General features: G+C 36.9%; 1 protein-coding gene across 1 annotated transcript in view; it reads right to left on the reverse strand.

The window, feature by feature from the left end:
* Positions 1-14,267, reverse strand: part of PPP2R3A (protein phosphatase 2 regulatory subunit B''alpha) — a 209,327-nt gene that overhangs the window by 148,566 nt on the left and 46,494 nt on the right. The window contains exon 2 of the mRNA XM_072613579.1: positions 6,665-9,163. Within this exon, the coding sequence (XP_072469680.1) occupies positions 6,665-8,671 (2,007 nt within the window). The 5' untranslated portion in view covers positions 8,672-9,163. The remainder of the gene's footprint in view (positions 1-6,664; positions 9,164-14,267) is intronic.

Consider the following 14,267-nt stretch of genomic DNA (forward strand, 5'->3'; position numbering starts at 1 on the left):
TCCTACAAAACAAAGATCTGATCATGTCACCAGACACCAAGACATTCTTGTGGCTTTCTCCAGAACAAAATATAAAGCTTTTGCTTGGCTTTTAAAGAGTTTATAACTTGGCCCCTTTTTACCTTTTTAGTCTCCTTATACTTTACTCCCCTACATGTACTCTGGGATCCTTGAATAAAACACTCCATCTCCCAATTACCTGCCTTTTCACTGGCTGCCCTCTATGCTTGGAATGCTCTCTCTTCTCAACTCCACCTCTGATTCCTTTAAAGTCTAAGCTAGAATCCTGCCTTCTACAAGAAGCCCTTCCTAGTCGTCCTCAATACTAGGGCCTTCTATCTGAGATTAACTTCAGTTTATTCTGTATATATCATGTACATACATATTTCTCCCCTCTTAGAATGTGAGATCTTTGAGGGCAGGGACTTTTCATCTTTGTGTTCCTAGGCTTATGTAGCACAATGTCTGGCACACAGCAGGCATTTAATAAATGCTTGTTGACTTGACACGTGAGCTCAGCATTGAAAGAACCCAGATATTCTCAATTAGAAAAGAGAACGCAGCACAAATGAGGGGCATCCTATACAAAAGGCAAGGCAGTAGGAGATATGATGATGCATTTAGGGAACAGAAAATAGATCATTTTGGCTAGACTACATGATGCATGTGTGTGTATGTGTGTGCACACACACATATGTACATACACAAAGATATATGGAAGAGAGAAAGAGGAAAAAAATGGGGGGGAGAAAAGGGGAGAGGGTGAAAAAGGGTGAGAGAGAGAGAGAGGGAGGGAGAATGTGAAATGAGTCTGTTAAGGCAGTTTGGAATCAGGTTATGAATAGCTTTAATTTCCCAGAAGAGAAATTTGTATTGTGCCCTAGAGGCACCAGTAAGGAATCACTGACTATACCTAAGCCCTGGAGTTACAAGGTCAGAAGTATGCTTTTCGGTGATTATTTTGGCAGTGGCGTGATTATAAAGAGGAAAGACCAGAAAGCAGGAAGACCAAATAGGAGGTCACTGCAATGGGCCATAGGCCCAGAGAATCATAGATGTAGAATGAGAAGGGACCCTGGGGTGAAGTGCAACTCTTTTGTACTACAGATGAGGAAAACAAGACCCTGACAGGTTAAATAACTTGCCCATGGTCACACAGTTTCTGAGGCAAGATTCAAACAAAAATCTTCCTGATTCCATACTCAGTCCTTTATCCACTACAGTAAATGGAAAATGTTAAGGGCTTGAACTAGAGTGGTAGGCCTATGAGAAATGAGACAGCTGTCAGAGATATTATAAAGCAAGAAATTATAAGACTTGGAAACTTTTTGGAAGTGATGAAGGTGGGGTAGGAGTAACATATGCTAGGGTTTCTATAATGTGGGTTGGGCCAGTTTTCCCTTAAAATGTGTAAGGCTAATGTCCTATTGGTTGGTTGGTCCAAGGAACAAGGGCTCAAACTACTGACACAAAATCTCAGTCACTGGTGGTATAAAAAGGCCTGTCCATAAGGAGGCAGCACCATTCATACCTGACCGATGAGCCACTGTCATGAAAGTCAAAAGTGTTCTGACCAAACAGGTTCTTCTATGAAAATGAAGGGGCTATGTCTACCTGAACGTATCCTTGTTGAATAACTTTTCTATGCCTAAGTAAGTTTCCCTTCTATAACTGTCGGGTAATCGATGAGTGTTCCATATTACTCCAATCCTGAACATTAACTGTCCTCAGTTAAGTCTGACTCACTATAGGGGATGAGAGAAGAGTGGACAATGAAGAGTGGATGACTGTGGGGCTATGAACTTGGGGGGCTAGAAGGAAGTAACATCAATGGAAATGGAGAAATACAGAGAAGGGATAAGTGTAATGGGGGAAAGATAATACAACATGTATGAGACAAGCTGGTTTGATATGCTTATGGGATATTCAGGTACAGAAGTCCAGCATGCAGTAGATAATGTAGAACTAGAATTCAGGAGAGAAGTTAGGGTCTGCATATACAAGGTTGTGAGTAATCTACAAACAGATTACAACTGAACCCACTGGAGTGGATAAGATTGCTGACACAGGGTAAGGTGAAATACAAGAACAGAAAACAGGATGGAGTTTAGTGGGCTACCTAGTGTTAAAGGGTGGGACATGGATTATTCAATAAAGCAGAATGAGAAGGAAAGGTCACACAGGGAAAGGAATAACCAGGAAGTGGTGGTGGTATTGTCTGTCCTTTGTTTTCAAAGAGGATCAATGACACATCAGAAAGGTGATGTATTGACTTACAAGTGAACTGGATTTAAGAGAAGCAGGGCTGTGCAAAGTCACTAGACTCACTCTCTCCTCCAGAGCCATCTGGGTCCAGTGGCAAAATATAGATCAGGACGACTGGAAATGGCCCCAGATGCAGTGGGAGATGTTGGCCTTTTTAAGCTAAGGTCTTTCCCAGGTCTCAGTTTATGAGGCAATACCCATTCAGTGATTAAAGTTAGGTAAGAAATAAGATAAAGAATGGTCTCTTTTACCTACTCAAAAAAAAATCAATCTGGGAGGGGAACTCCTTGAAGAGTATCATGAAAACTAAGCTAGAAGAGAGTATCAAGGAGAAGAGAGTGCTCATGTCAAAGAATATGGAGAAGTCAACGATGAGGACAGAAGATTATTAGATTTAGTAATTAAGAGATCAGTGGCTATCTTGAATGGAGCAATTTCAGCTGAATGATAGTATCAGAAGTAATGCTGAAAAGTGTGAAAAGTGAGTGAAAGGAAAGCGAATGGAGCTAAGTGTGTATAGTTTTTTCTAAGGGTTTAAGGGTTAAAGGGAAGAGACATGCAATAATAGCTAGAGGGGATAGTGACATTAGAAAAAGGTATTTTAAGGATGGGGAACTGGGGATGTTTATAAACATCATGGAAGAAAGCAGTGGATAAACAGAGACTGAATATGATCAAGAGAATGAGTAAATGATTGAGGGGGCAAACTCCTGGAGCAGTAGGGAGTGGTAAGATCAAGGGCACCAGTGAAGAGGCTGCTTTATCAAGGAGAGAATAAAGGAGAAGAGACTGGGGGATGATGTAGAGAAGTTGTGAGGTACAGAGTTAGGGAGAACTAGGAGCCCAGGATGGATGGTCTTTTCTTTCCTAGGAGAGTAGAAGTTAATGTCCTTGGCTTCAAGGAATGAGAAAGGAGATGGTGTTGGAAGTTTGAGGAGAGGTTTCCAGCAGTTGTGGAGAACATGACAGTCAATTAGGCAAATACTAAAAGGATTGTCACACTGCCTGAGGGTCCAGTTGAGATTAGATAACATAACTTTGTGGAGGGATCTCATTTGCACAGTTGTGTAACTGAATTGACTGGAATTTAGTAGCCTATGCTTAGGAGTGAAGGCTTATGGTGGGGGTAATTTAGGCTTGTATTTTGGCAAGGAATGAAAGACTAGTGATTAGACTAAACAAAGGAATGTCTAAAGAGAACAAACTAGCAAAATAAGAAATTCATTTAAGCTCAAATTTAAAAAGAAAATGTACAAAAGATGGAAGATATATATGTATACATGTACATAAGTACACATACATATAAACACACATGTATGAAGATATATATATATATATATACATATATATATATATATATATATATATATATATATATATATATATATATATGTATATATATGAGGCCAAATCAAAAGGGCAGCACAGGCTTCTTCAGGAAATCAGGAAACCTAAAGTTCTGAATAATTTGAAGATGAACAAAATAAATGAAACAAAATTAAAAAAAAGAAGCTATTTTAGGCACAAGAAAAAGAATAAGGAAAGGGCAGGTCCACTGTTCTGGAAACCAAGGGGAGAGTGGACTAAATAACACTAAATGACAGTGAGTAAAAAAATAAATACAACTTCTATTTTGTTCCTATTTTTTCTCATCAAGAAGAAACAAATGGTGAAGTTTCACTTTACTCTGTTAGACCACATCTAAAGTATTTGGTTTAGGTTTGTGTATCTTATTTTTGGAACAACACTGAAAAAACTAGTGTCTATCCAGAGAAGTTCCCCTTCATTGTACACCATACCCTTACCCTTTCCCTGTCAATGTCTCTTGAGAGGGAATCTCAAGTACCTGCTTGTATAAGGGGGGAAGGCGTTAGGGAGAAAGTGGGTTTCAAGGAGGTATGTGATAAATTTTGCTGGCTCTGTCAAGAGGAATGATGTAAAGAACTGAGGATTGTTAGCTTGGAAAAAAAATTTAGTGGAAAGAGGACTGCTGTCTTCAAATAGCTATTGGATGTCACATGGAAAAGAAACTAGATTTTACGTGTCAAAGAAGTTCTAGGAGTTGACAGTAATGTGAAAACATCTAAGGTTTCTTTCAGTTTTATTACTGAGTTAGAAATGGAGGATATCAGACCAACGGTATGAAGAAAGTGGATCTGGTAGAGCAGAATAATAATGCATGGGATAATTTGGGGAGGGGAAGGAATAAATAAGGACTTCTAAACTAAAAGCCAAGACTTTCCAGGATATGTGTTTCTTTTGCTACTCAACACTCTGATGTTTCAAATTTTTTATATATTATATTTGTAGTGACAATCCAGAAAACTATTAACTCCTCTAAACAGGAGACTATGCTACTATATCTTACCAAAAGTTTGCTCTTTTGATCTTAGAAATGACATCTAGGTTCTCATATCCTCTTGACCTTCTTAGATTATTTACCATTTTCCTCTCTTTCATAATACACAACTGACATTTACTTATTATCTGGTTTATAAAGAACCTGGGGCAAGAATTCTTACTAATACATATTATGTACTATTAATGGTGGCTAACTGTCAGCTTTGTCTATCTCATGAATAACTCTTATTAGCTATTTTACCTTTTAAAAACATGACATTTAATGTTGCATTTCCCTCATGACATACTAAATGAAACAAGATTTTCATAAGAAATAAGTTTGTAGTTAATTACCAAATGTTTTGAATGATGACCATAATCTTCATGTAAAAAAATCCTTGAATTCTAAATTTTACTTAAGAACATATTTTCTTTGCAGCACCTAATCTTTTTCCACTTTCTCATGGTTCAAAAAGATACACTCTGAGGTGGGTATAATAAGTTGTAAAACTTAAAGTAGGAAATAATAAGAGATCAGAAAAATGATAACATGGCACCATGAAAAGAATCCTGGACTGTAAATAAAAGACCCTAATTGTAGTACTGGCTCTACCATTAACCATGTTCTCTTGCCAATTTTCTTCATTGGTACAATGGAGAGATTAGAATTAATAATTTCTAAGATTATTTTTGGGCAGCTAGGTGATGCACTAGCTAGAGCACCAGACCTGGAGTCAGGAAGACCTGAATTCAAATCCAGCCTCAGATACTTACTGTGTAACCCTAGGCAAGTCATTTAACCCTGTTTGTCTCAGTTTCCTCATCTGTAAAATGAGCAAAGGAAATGGCAAAAAACTCTAGTATCTTTGCCAAGAAAACCCTAAATGAGGTCATGAAGAAACAACAACAAATATCATTATATTTCTAAAAATCTGCAGTTTTACTACTTACTCTAACCTTGACTCATTAGAATACTTCTGTAGTGCAAGTAGTTGATTTGGGGCCCATGAAGCACTTGGGAGTCCACTACAAGGAACCATAAATTTGTTTTTTTTTCTAAATTGATAATCAACTAAATTGATATTTTAATATAATTTGTTTGTAATCCTATGTATTTTATATTATGCATCTAAAAACATAATTATAAGAAGAGCTCTCATTGCCTCCCCCAAACTGCCAAAGGAGTCCTTGGCAAAAAAAAAAAAAAAAAAGCTAGGGACCTAGCACTTCACTCATTTGTTACTTTAGATTTGGGGAAGGAAAGGAAAACAGAAAAAAAAAAACAAAGGAAAAGGAGAAAGAAGGGGAGAGAAAAAATTCATACATAAGAGGAAGGTAGAGGGGACATCCTAATACTATGCCTTTACTTACTGTAAACTGTTCAAATAATGCAAAAAAAAAATTAGAGCAATATTTCCTTGATTTCCACCACTGACAGAGTACAAAGATATTCTTGATATATGTTAAAGACGAAGATGCTCCCTTCTGTTTCTTTCCTCATAATTTCCCAAAGCAGTGATAGTAGGCTAGGTTAGGCATGTACTTGATAACTAGTATTAAATACTCCAAGGGTTAACAATATAAAGAATGGTAAGACTCACTTAAAAAAATGGTTTTGTTTTTTTTTTTGTGGTGAAAAATACTTGCTGTCTCCCTTCTCTTATCTCAATAAGAAATGACCTATTACTCATTTTCAGGGATTAATCAGACACTTGTTTAAATGGGACTTCCTACAAGTCAGGACTACGTTGTTCAGCAAGACATTTTTCTCTAATTGTTTTGTGCATGCTAGTTTTACCTAGATTATTAACTCCCCAAAGGTAGGCACCATGTCTTATATTTCTTTTGCATGATCTGGACAGCCTTGCACAGTATTGCAAAATGAACACCAATACTTGGTTGACTGGTTGAAGTCAGTGAAACTATTACTATTCTAACACAGGTTATTTTCACAGTAGAAACAACACTAATATAGTCAACCAAGACATTTTTTTCATGTGTATTTATTTTACAAGTATTTCTTTGGTGAAGCTTCAAGACATAAAATTGTTGGTCTTACCTTGATTATCTCAGGGCTCTGCTGAATCAAAACCACTGCAGTACTATCTTTGGTTTTATCACTTGTATGATTTTGACAAACTGATGATCGAGCCTGGGAGGAAGTTGTCAAAGTTTCCTGCAAAATTTGCATCATTTCCTTTTCTTGTGATAAGCTTCCTCTGCCTGATTTGCATTCAACTAGTTCTTGAGCAAAGTCCTCAATGCTTTCTAGGATACGCAGCAAGAGAGCACGATCCTCTTCCTCTATTTTATGTCCATTGGTTTCAATAATTCTTGTCAAACAGGAAGAAGGAGATTTTTCTAAGGGTAAAGAGTCATTAGATTTAGGATCATTATTCAAAGTTGTCTGCCCAACCAAAGGATTATGGTTGTTTAAAGATTTAGTGTCACAACTCTTGGCAAAAGACTCCCCTAGTGTGTTCTCCATTCTCTGTGAGAAACACTCCAAGTCCATTAATAGCTTATCTATCTCTTCCTGATTATTAGATTTCATAACACCTATGTGGTCTCTCTCTTCCACTTTAGTGACTTTGGGTGTATGGTCCTCCTTCGGTAAAACAAATGTTGTTTTTTCAAAGACCTTGCCAAGAGTTTCAGCTTGTACTAAGGTAGGAGATTTTGCAAAGCTATTATTATGGTCTATAAATTCTGATTTAGCTTTGTTCATTTCTAAACATTCCTTATTAAAGCTGTTCTGAGTTCTTTTTTCCTTATCAAACACTTTCCTCCCATCTGACTCTTCCTCAATATAAAGAGTTTCCATAAAGTCAGTAGAAGAAACACCTTCTAAAGGATGCATAGTCAAAATCTGTGGTTTAAATTGAACAGTTTCCATTGTTCTGGGGTCATTTAGTTCTAAACTTCGTAAGGAATTTGAAGGACCTTTTGCGGAGTTAGTCTGGAGAGATGTAATTGTTCCAGTTTTAATACTATCATGTTTGTCTTCTTGAAATCCAACTGAATGAAACTGCCTTGTTTCTGGTGCTAACTGGACAACATCCTCATATTTAGGGGGCTGTTCAGTGCCAAATATTGGGGAGAAGGGAGCTGGTTGTAAATTTGGTAAATTACTAATAAATTCAGTCAAGTCTGTATTCTCAGTATGTCCAGGATGCAAGAATTCAAATGGTATCTTTTTAAGATAGGAAGCCAATCTGGTCATCACATTCATATAGATAGTTTCAGAGCTTGAAAATGAATCATGACCACTTCCATCACTGATACTACTCCCTGATTTCTTCTTTATGCATTGCTTTATGATGTCTGTGCATTTTTTCAAGTCCTCAGAGCACTTGAGTAAGATATCCAAGCACATCTTAATATCTGTCCCAGAAGAAGGGCTATCCAACTTATGCTTTTCCAATATCTGGGTAATAAGATTCTCTTCAGATAAATTTTGGAGAAAAAGAGAAGCCATGTTTGTTTCAAGTGAATTACTATGGCACACAGGTTTTTCCTCAAGTGAGGAACTCCGGAGTAAACCAAAGTTTGGATAAGTTCCATCATTGCCATAATGACCAAAGATCAAGTCAAAATCAACTGACCGCCTATTAAATGAGTCACTCTTAACTTTTCTTCCCTTTCTGTAAGTCACATGGTTAGAGTTCTTGAGTTTTTCAAGGGAAAATTCCTTGATTTTTCCGCTGGCAAAATTGATTGCTTCTCCTGCAATGTCTTTCAGGTTGCAGGTGCTTTGCACCACAGATACCTTCTTGACTTTAGGTATACCAGGGAGGACTTGATGGTTTTCTTCACTCTCGGCCAAGGAAAAACCATTTTCATCACGTAGAAATAGAGGAGCATGTGCTGCATTTTTGACACCAGAGACAGGGATATGCAAGAGCTCTGCACAAACACTATGATGTACCACAATACAGTCAATTCCATGTCTGAAGGTCTGGCAAGTCCCAGTGCAATAATGTACAGCCTGCTGAAAACGCTGATCTATGACAACACTGTTGTAATAGTTCACAGTGCTAACCACAAGCCTGTAGGCTGCTGCCATAACATAAAATCCACTTAGTGGAGTTCTGAATTTACAAGATTCTGGTTCAACTTTTAGATGTCCTAGTTTCTTCACCTAGGCTGTGTACATTTTGACATTCAGATTTTAGTAATAACTTGCTAATATTGGGCAGTGGGTTTTTTTTTTCTGCAAAAGGAAACAAAACTTGACTCTGGGATATATTGACAAAATACAGTAGCTAGCGCACACGTGAATTTGAATGAAAAGTCACATTGCAGAAGACACTAGTCCTGGGCATAGCATCTATTGTTTGTGTCAACCTTTCTGGACAAGGCAGCTTATGTCATGGTAATTCACAAAGCCATTCTCAAGTCGGTTTTTTTAAAAAACAAAATATCTTGTTTCAGTTCTTCAGCAAGTTCTATGATGTTAAAATGGAAGTTAGATGACTTAGAGTAAGATCTAAATGCTGTGAGAGTTGAGTTCTCCAAGTGTAGGAATGTTCCATTTTTCCATGAGTGAGTGGGTAACCTGGAATAAAACAAAAAAATGAAAAACAAGTGAGAAATAATTAATAGCAAATATATTTTCATATTAGGAGAGCTAAAGCAACTTGTAGTTCTTCTTTGTCCTTTACTTCTCAAGTTACACAATGACAAAATCAAAGACACTACACACTACTTCAGTGTTTTTGATTCAAATGGTCCCAATATCTTGACAATTCTTTCTTTTTTTGCACTGTCTCTTGTGCCTTTATCATTACTCAGTATATAGCATCACTCCAACTCTGGATTACTACAATTATCTGCAAGCTGTTTTTTCTTTCTACAGTCTCACTTTCCTCCAATGAATTCTGTATGATGCTATATTATGTTCCCTTACTCAGTGGATTGTGCCTACTGAATCAAGTCTAAACTCTTCTCCTTTGACGTTCACTCCATTCAAATATGTTACTCTATCTGGATTCTTATAGCATTTATCTTCTGGCTACAGGGCCATTCTTTTTCAAAGAATTCATCACTTGGCTTACCATCATCCTCTCCACACCAACCTCTGTCCTTATACTAGGGGATTTTAATGCATATATAGATACATACACACACACACACATACATATGTTGCTGCTCCTCCAAACCTGTTCTTTCAGTATGTCAACTTACATGACTTAAAATTTCAGTATGTATCAGTTGTGTACACTTAGGAATTATCACATATGTGATTATGCCATTCCCCATATCATTTCTACATTTCCATGATATAAAAATTCTGAAATTACTTGTCTGATCATTTGATACTTCCTATTATCCAATATCTCCCTAGAGTTTACCCTCCCTGAAACCAAAGTCTCCCCTAACCAAGATTTCCACCCTTCAGCACTTTTCCAGGACACCACTCCTAGTCTGACCTCACCCTCTTCCTTTCCCAGTTCTGAAGCCATAGTTAACTACCTCAATTTCACATTGCGCTCTATTCTCAAATTCCTCGTCCCCTTGTCCTACCAAACTCCAACTTTGCTTTGCCCTTAACATCCATTTGCTCCCTTCCTATTTTCTGTGTTTGAACTATGTGGAGGAAGTCACACAATTGTGCTGACTAGGTCTGCTACATTATCTACTATATGATCTAATCTTAGCTAAACTCTGATTGCCTCCACATAATCCTTTTATTCTTTCCTACTTGACTATTTTATTCCCCAGAGCTACTGAACTAAACTTCCTTCTTTGTTTAAGCCTTCCACACCATGCTTTCCCACCTACCACTCAGCAAAGGATCTTGTTTCATATAGTCCTGAGAAAACACACTCTCAGTCCCTTCTCAGCTCTTCTTCCCTACATCTCCATAGTCTCCATTCCTCTCTTTGCTCCATAACAAAGATTCAAAAAAAAAAAAATAAAGAGGAAAAATCAGTGAAACTGATGGGCTGCTTGGGTGCATGCACTTAGGCCCCAATTCTAAATCATATTTCTCTTTAAAAATCGTATTTCTCCCTAGTCTCAAGTACTATCTCAGGCAGTTTCTCCCTCAAGGACACATCCTGCCCCAGCAACAACCATTATCTCCCTTCCTGCGATAGTAGCTAGCTGCACCTATAGAACTCATTGGTTTGAACCAGCTGTGTACCGAACTGGCTGTAATGACATTTACTGCTCACTGACCAATCGTATATATCCTAGTCTTGGACATACCTATACTCCCTTACATTAATCTGGTCTAAAAAGATATTGAGGAGAGAACCTGGTTGACCGCCCCAGCCCTGACCATTGCTTGACTTAGTGCCATTTCAGGCCTAAAACCACACCTCCAGGTAGCCCCCTCTTGGGCTATTTCCCAATGAATTTTGGGTAACATGCCTGTGCAGTAGATACCAAAAGTGCATGTTCCTTTAAGAACTGACCACTCTTTAACCACTCCCTAATCCCAACCCAAAACACCTAGTTAGCATATTTGGCACAAGTGATATTATAGAATATCTTATATAAACTTTCCCTCTACCCCTTTAAGGTTGCAGGTTCCCTAAGAACTTTTGTCCACTGAAAAGTATAATAAATCTTTACCTTGACCTCAACAATGCTTGAGATCGTGAATTCTTCTCCAGACAACCTGCCTCTGGTACCCCAGTGTTTGTGGGGGTCTCATACCCCTTTTCCAGCCCTCATCAAAACCAATGAATTAACCAAACAATCTAAAAATATATACCACGTTCCACATTCACGGATCTCCTGACCCAGGAAAGGGTCCTTCTACCTCTTTAGGGTCATACTTTTTCTTTATAATTCTGAAAGTTTTTAAAATTATTTTGTGGTAGTTGTTCTTTCTATCTATATTGTTATAGTTGTGTATAGTGTCTTTCTTGCCTTGGGGAACACTTTGTAACTGTATCTATACAAATACTTCGTGTGCTGTTAGATTACCCTCCAAATTTTTTTATTCCTTCATTTAATAGCTTTTTTGAATGGGATTTCCCTTTCTATTTATTAGGAAAACTTCTAGTGTGTACTTATTGCATATGATGCTTGCTTTTTTGATAGGTATACTTAATATTTAAAAAGATCCCTCTATGATCATAATCTGTAGGATTTTTAGCATAAATGAATGTTATGCCATATCAAAAGTCATTTCTACATCTAAGATAAACATGGCTTGCATTTTGTTTTTAATGTTATTATATTGGTTGTTTTTCTAATGTTGAATTTTTCTTGTATTCTTCTATGAATACAACTTAGTTACATGAATGATTTCTGGGATAAATTGTATCAAAAAGGATTTTATTTTAAAATTTTGAATAGATATTCATTAATAATATTGAGCTATAGTCCTCTTATACATTATCTTTCCTTGGTTTAAATCCTGGGAAAATATTTATCTCATAAAAAGGAGTCTGTATCACGTGCTTAAAAAAAAGTAATAAATTCTACATTGCTTCAAAATTGTCCTGTTTGTATCATAGTGTATGCATTTCAAAAATTCCAATGTCCCTCTTTTTGGAGACAGGGTGTCCCTACTATTTCCACCTTCCTCTCCTAATGATTTAATATTTTGCTTCCCTGCTCCCCAATAACATGTAAAAACATTTTTTTAAACTTTTAAAAAAATTTGAGTTCTAAATTTCCTTTCTCCTTCCCTTTTCCTCTCCTTGAGCAGTCAAGCAATTTGATATGGGTTACTAATACTTGTGAAGTCCTGAAAAACATATTTCCATATTAGTCATGTTTTGAAAGAAAACATACACACACACACAAAACTAAAGAGAGTAAGATTTTTTTAAAAGTCTGCTTCGATCTGCATTCGGACTCCATCAGTTCTTTCTCAGGAGATGGACAGCATTTTTCATCATAAGTCCTTTGGAATTGTATTGCTGAGAACAGCTAAGTCATTCACAACCGAATATCAAACAATATTGCTGTTACTATAAACAATGTTCTCCTGGTTCTGCTCATTTCACTTTGCATCACTGTTCATGGAAGTCTTTCCAGTTTTTTCTGAGAGCATACTGCTTGCCATTTTGTATAGCAAAACAGTATTCCATCACAGTCATATACAACAACTTGTTCAACCACTCCCCAACTGATGGATATTCCCTGAATTTCCAATTCTTTGCCACCATTAAAAGCTGCTTATAAATATTTTTCTCTATATAGATCCTTTTCCTTTTTGGTTTTTTTTTTGATCTCTTTCGAATACAGACCTAGTAGGAGTACTGCTTGGTCAAAAGGTATGAATGGTTTTATAGCCCTTTGGTTAGAGTTATAAATGCTCTACTGAATCAGTACACAATTTCACCAACAGCATTAGTGTCTCAATTTTCCCACAGACACTTCAACGCTTGTTATTTTCTTTTTCTATCATATTAGTCAATTTGATAGGTGTGGAGTGATCACTCAAAGATATTTTAATTTGCATTTCTCTAATCAATAGTGATTTGGAAAATTTTTTCATATGATTATAGATAGCTTTGATTACTGTCTGAAAACTGCTTGTTCATATCCTTTGACCATTTATCAAGTGAGGAACTGCTCTTATTTTTATAAATTTGATTCAACTCTATATATCTGGGAAATAAAATCTTTATCAGAGAAACTTGCTGTAAAATATTTTCACAGTTATGATTACTATTTCCCTCCATCATATCCCCCCACATAATCCTACTCTCTCTCTCCTTTCACCCTATCCATCCTCAAAAGCATTTTGCTTCTATCTTTTACCTCTCTCTTTCTGCCCTCTCTTCTATCACCTCCTCCCCCTTCTCTTATTCCCGTCTCCTCCTGCTTTTCTGTAGGGTAAAACAGATTTCTATACCCAACCAAGTGTGTATGCTATTTTCTCTTTGAATCAATTCTGATGAGAGTAAGGTTCACTTACCCTGTCCCCTACCCAAACCTTCCCCTCCATTCTAAAAGCTCTTTTGCACCTCTTTTATGTGAGATAATTTATTCCATTCTGCCACTACCTTTCCCCTTCTCATTCCTTAATTTTATTCTTTTGTATAATGATCCCATCATATTCAACTCATACTCTTTCCCTCTATGTATACTCCTTCCAACTGCCCTAATAATGAACAATTTTTAGAAGTTACAAGTATTATTTTCCCATATAGGAATGGTTTAACCTTATTGAAACCTTTATGATTTCTCTTTCCTGTTTACTTTTTTGTGCTTCTCTTGAGTTTTGTATTTGAAAGTCAAAAAATTTACATTCAGGTCTTTTCATCAGGAATACTTAAAAGTCTTCTATTTCGTACACTCCACTTCCCCTTGAAAGATTATACTCAGTTTTGCTGGGCAGGTGATTCTTGGTTGTAATCTTAGGTGTTTCACCCTCTGGAATATCATTTTCCAAGCTAAACTCCCCAATCCTTTAATGTAGAAAATGCTACATCTTGTTTTATCCTGACTGTGGCCCCATGATATTTGAATTGTTTCTTTTTGGATGCTTGCAATATTTTGTCCTTGATCTGGGAGCTCTGTGCAGACTACTCTCAGATCTCTTTATGTAGGTCCTGGACTCTGGTTCTGCATTATTTACTACCCACTGGGTGTCCAGTAGACAGCTGAAACTAAATGCTCTGTGTGTCCTATACAATAGTCCCCTCTCATCCACTAACCCCTTCAACTTCCCTACTTTCAGTGAGGGTACA

Source organism: Notamacropus eugenii, chromosome 5 (assembly GCF_028372415.1).
Source record: "Notamacropus eugenii isolate mMacEug1 chromosome 5, mMacEug1.pri_v2, whole genome shotgun sequence".
NCBI classification, from domain to species: Eukaryota; Metazoa; Chordata; class Mammalia; order Diprotodontia; family Macropodidae; genus Notamacropus; species Notamacropus eugenii.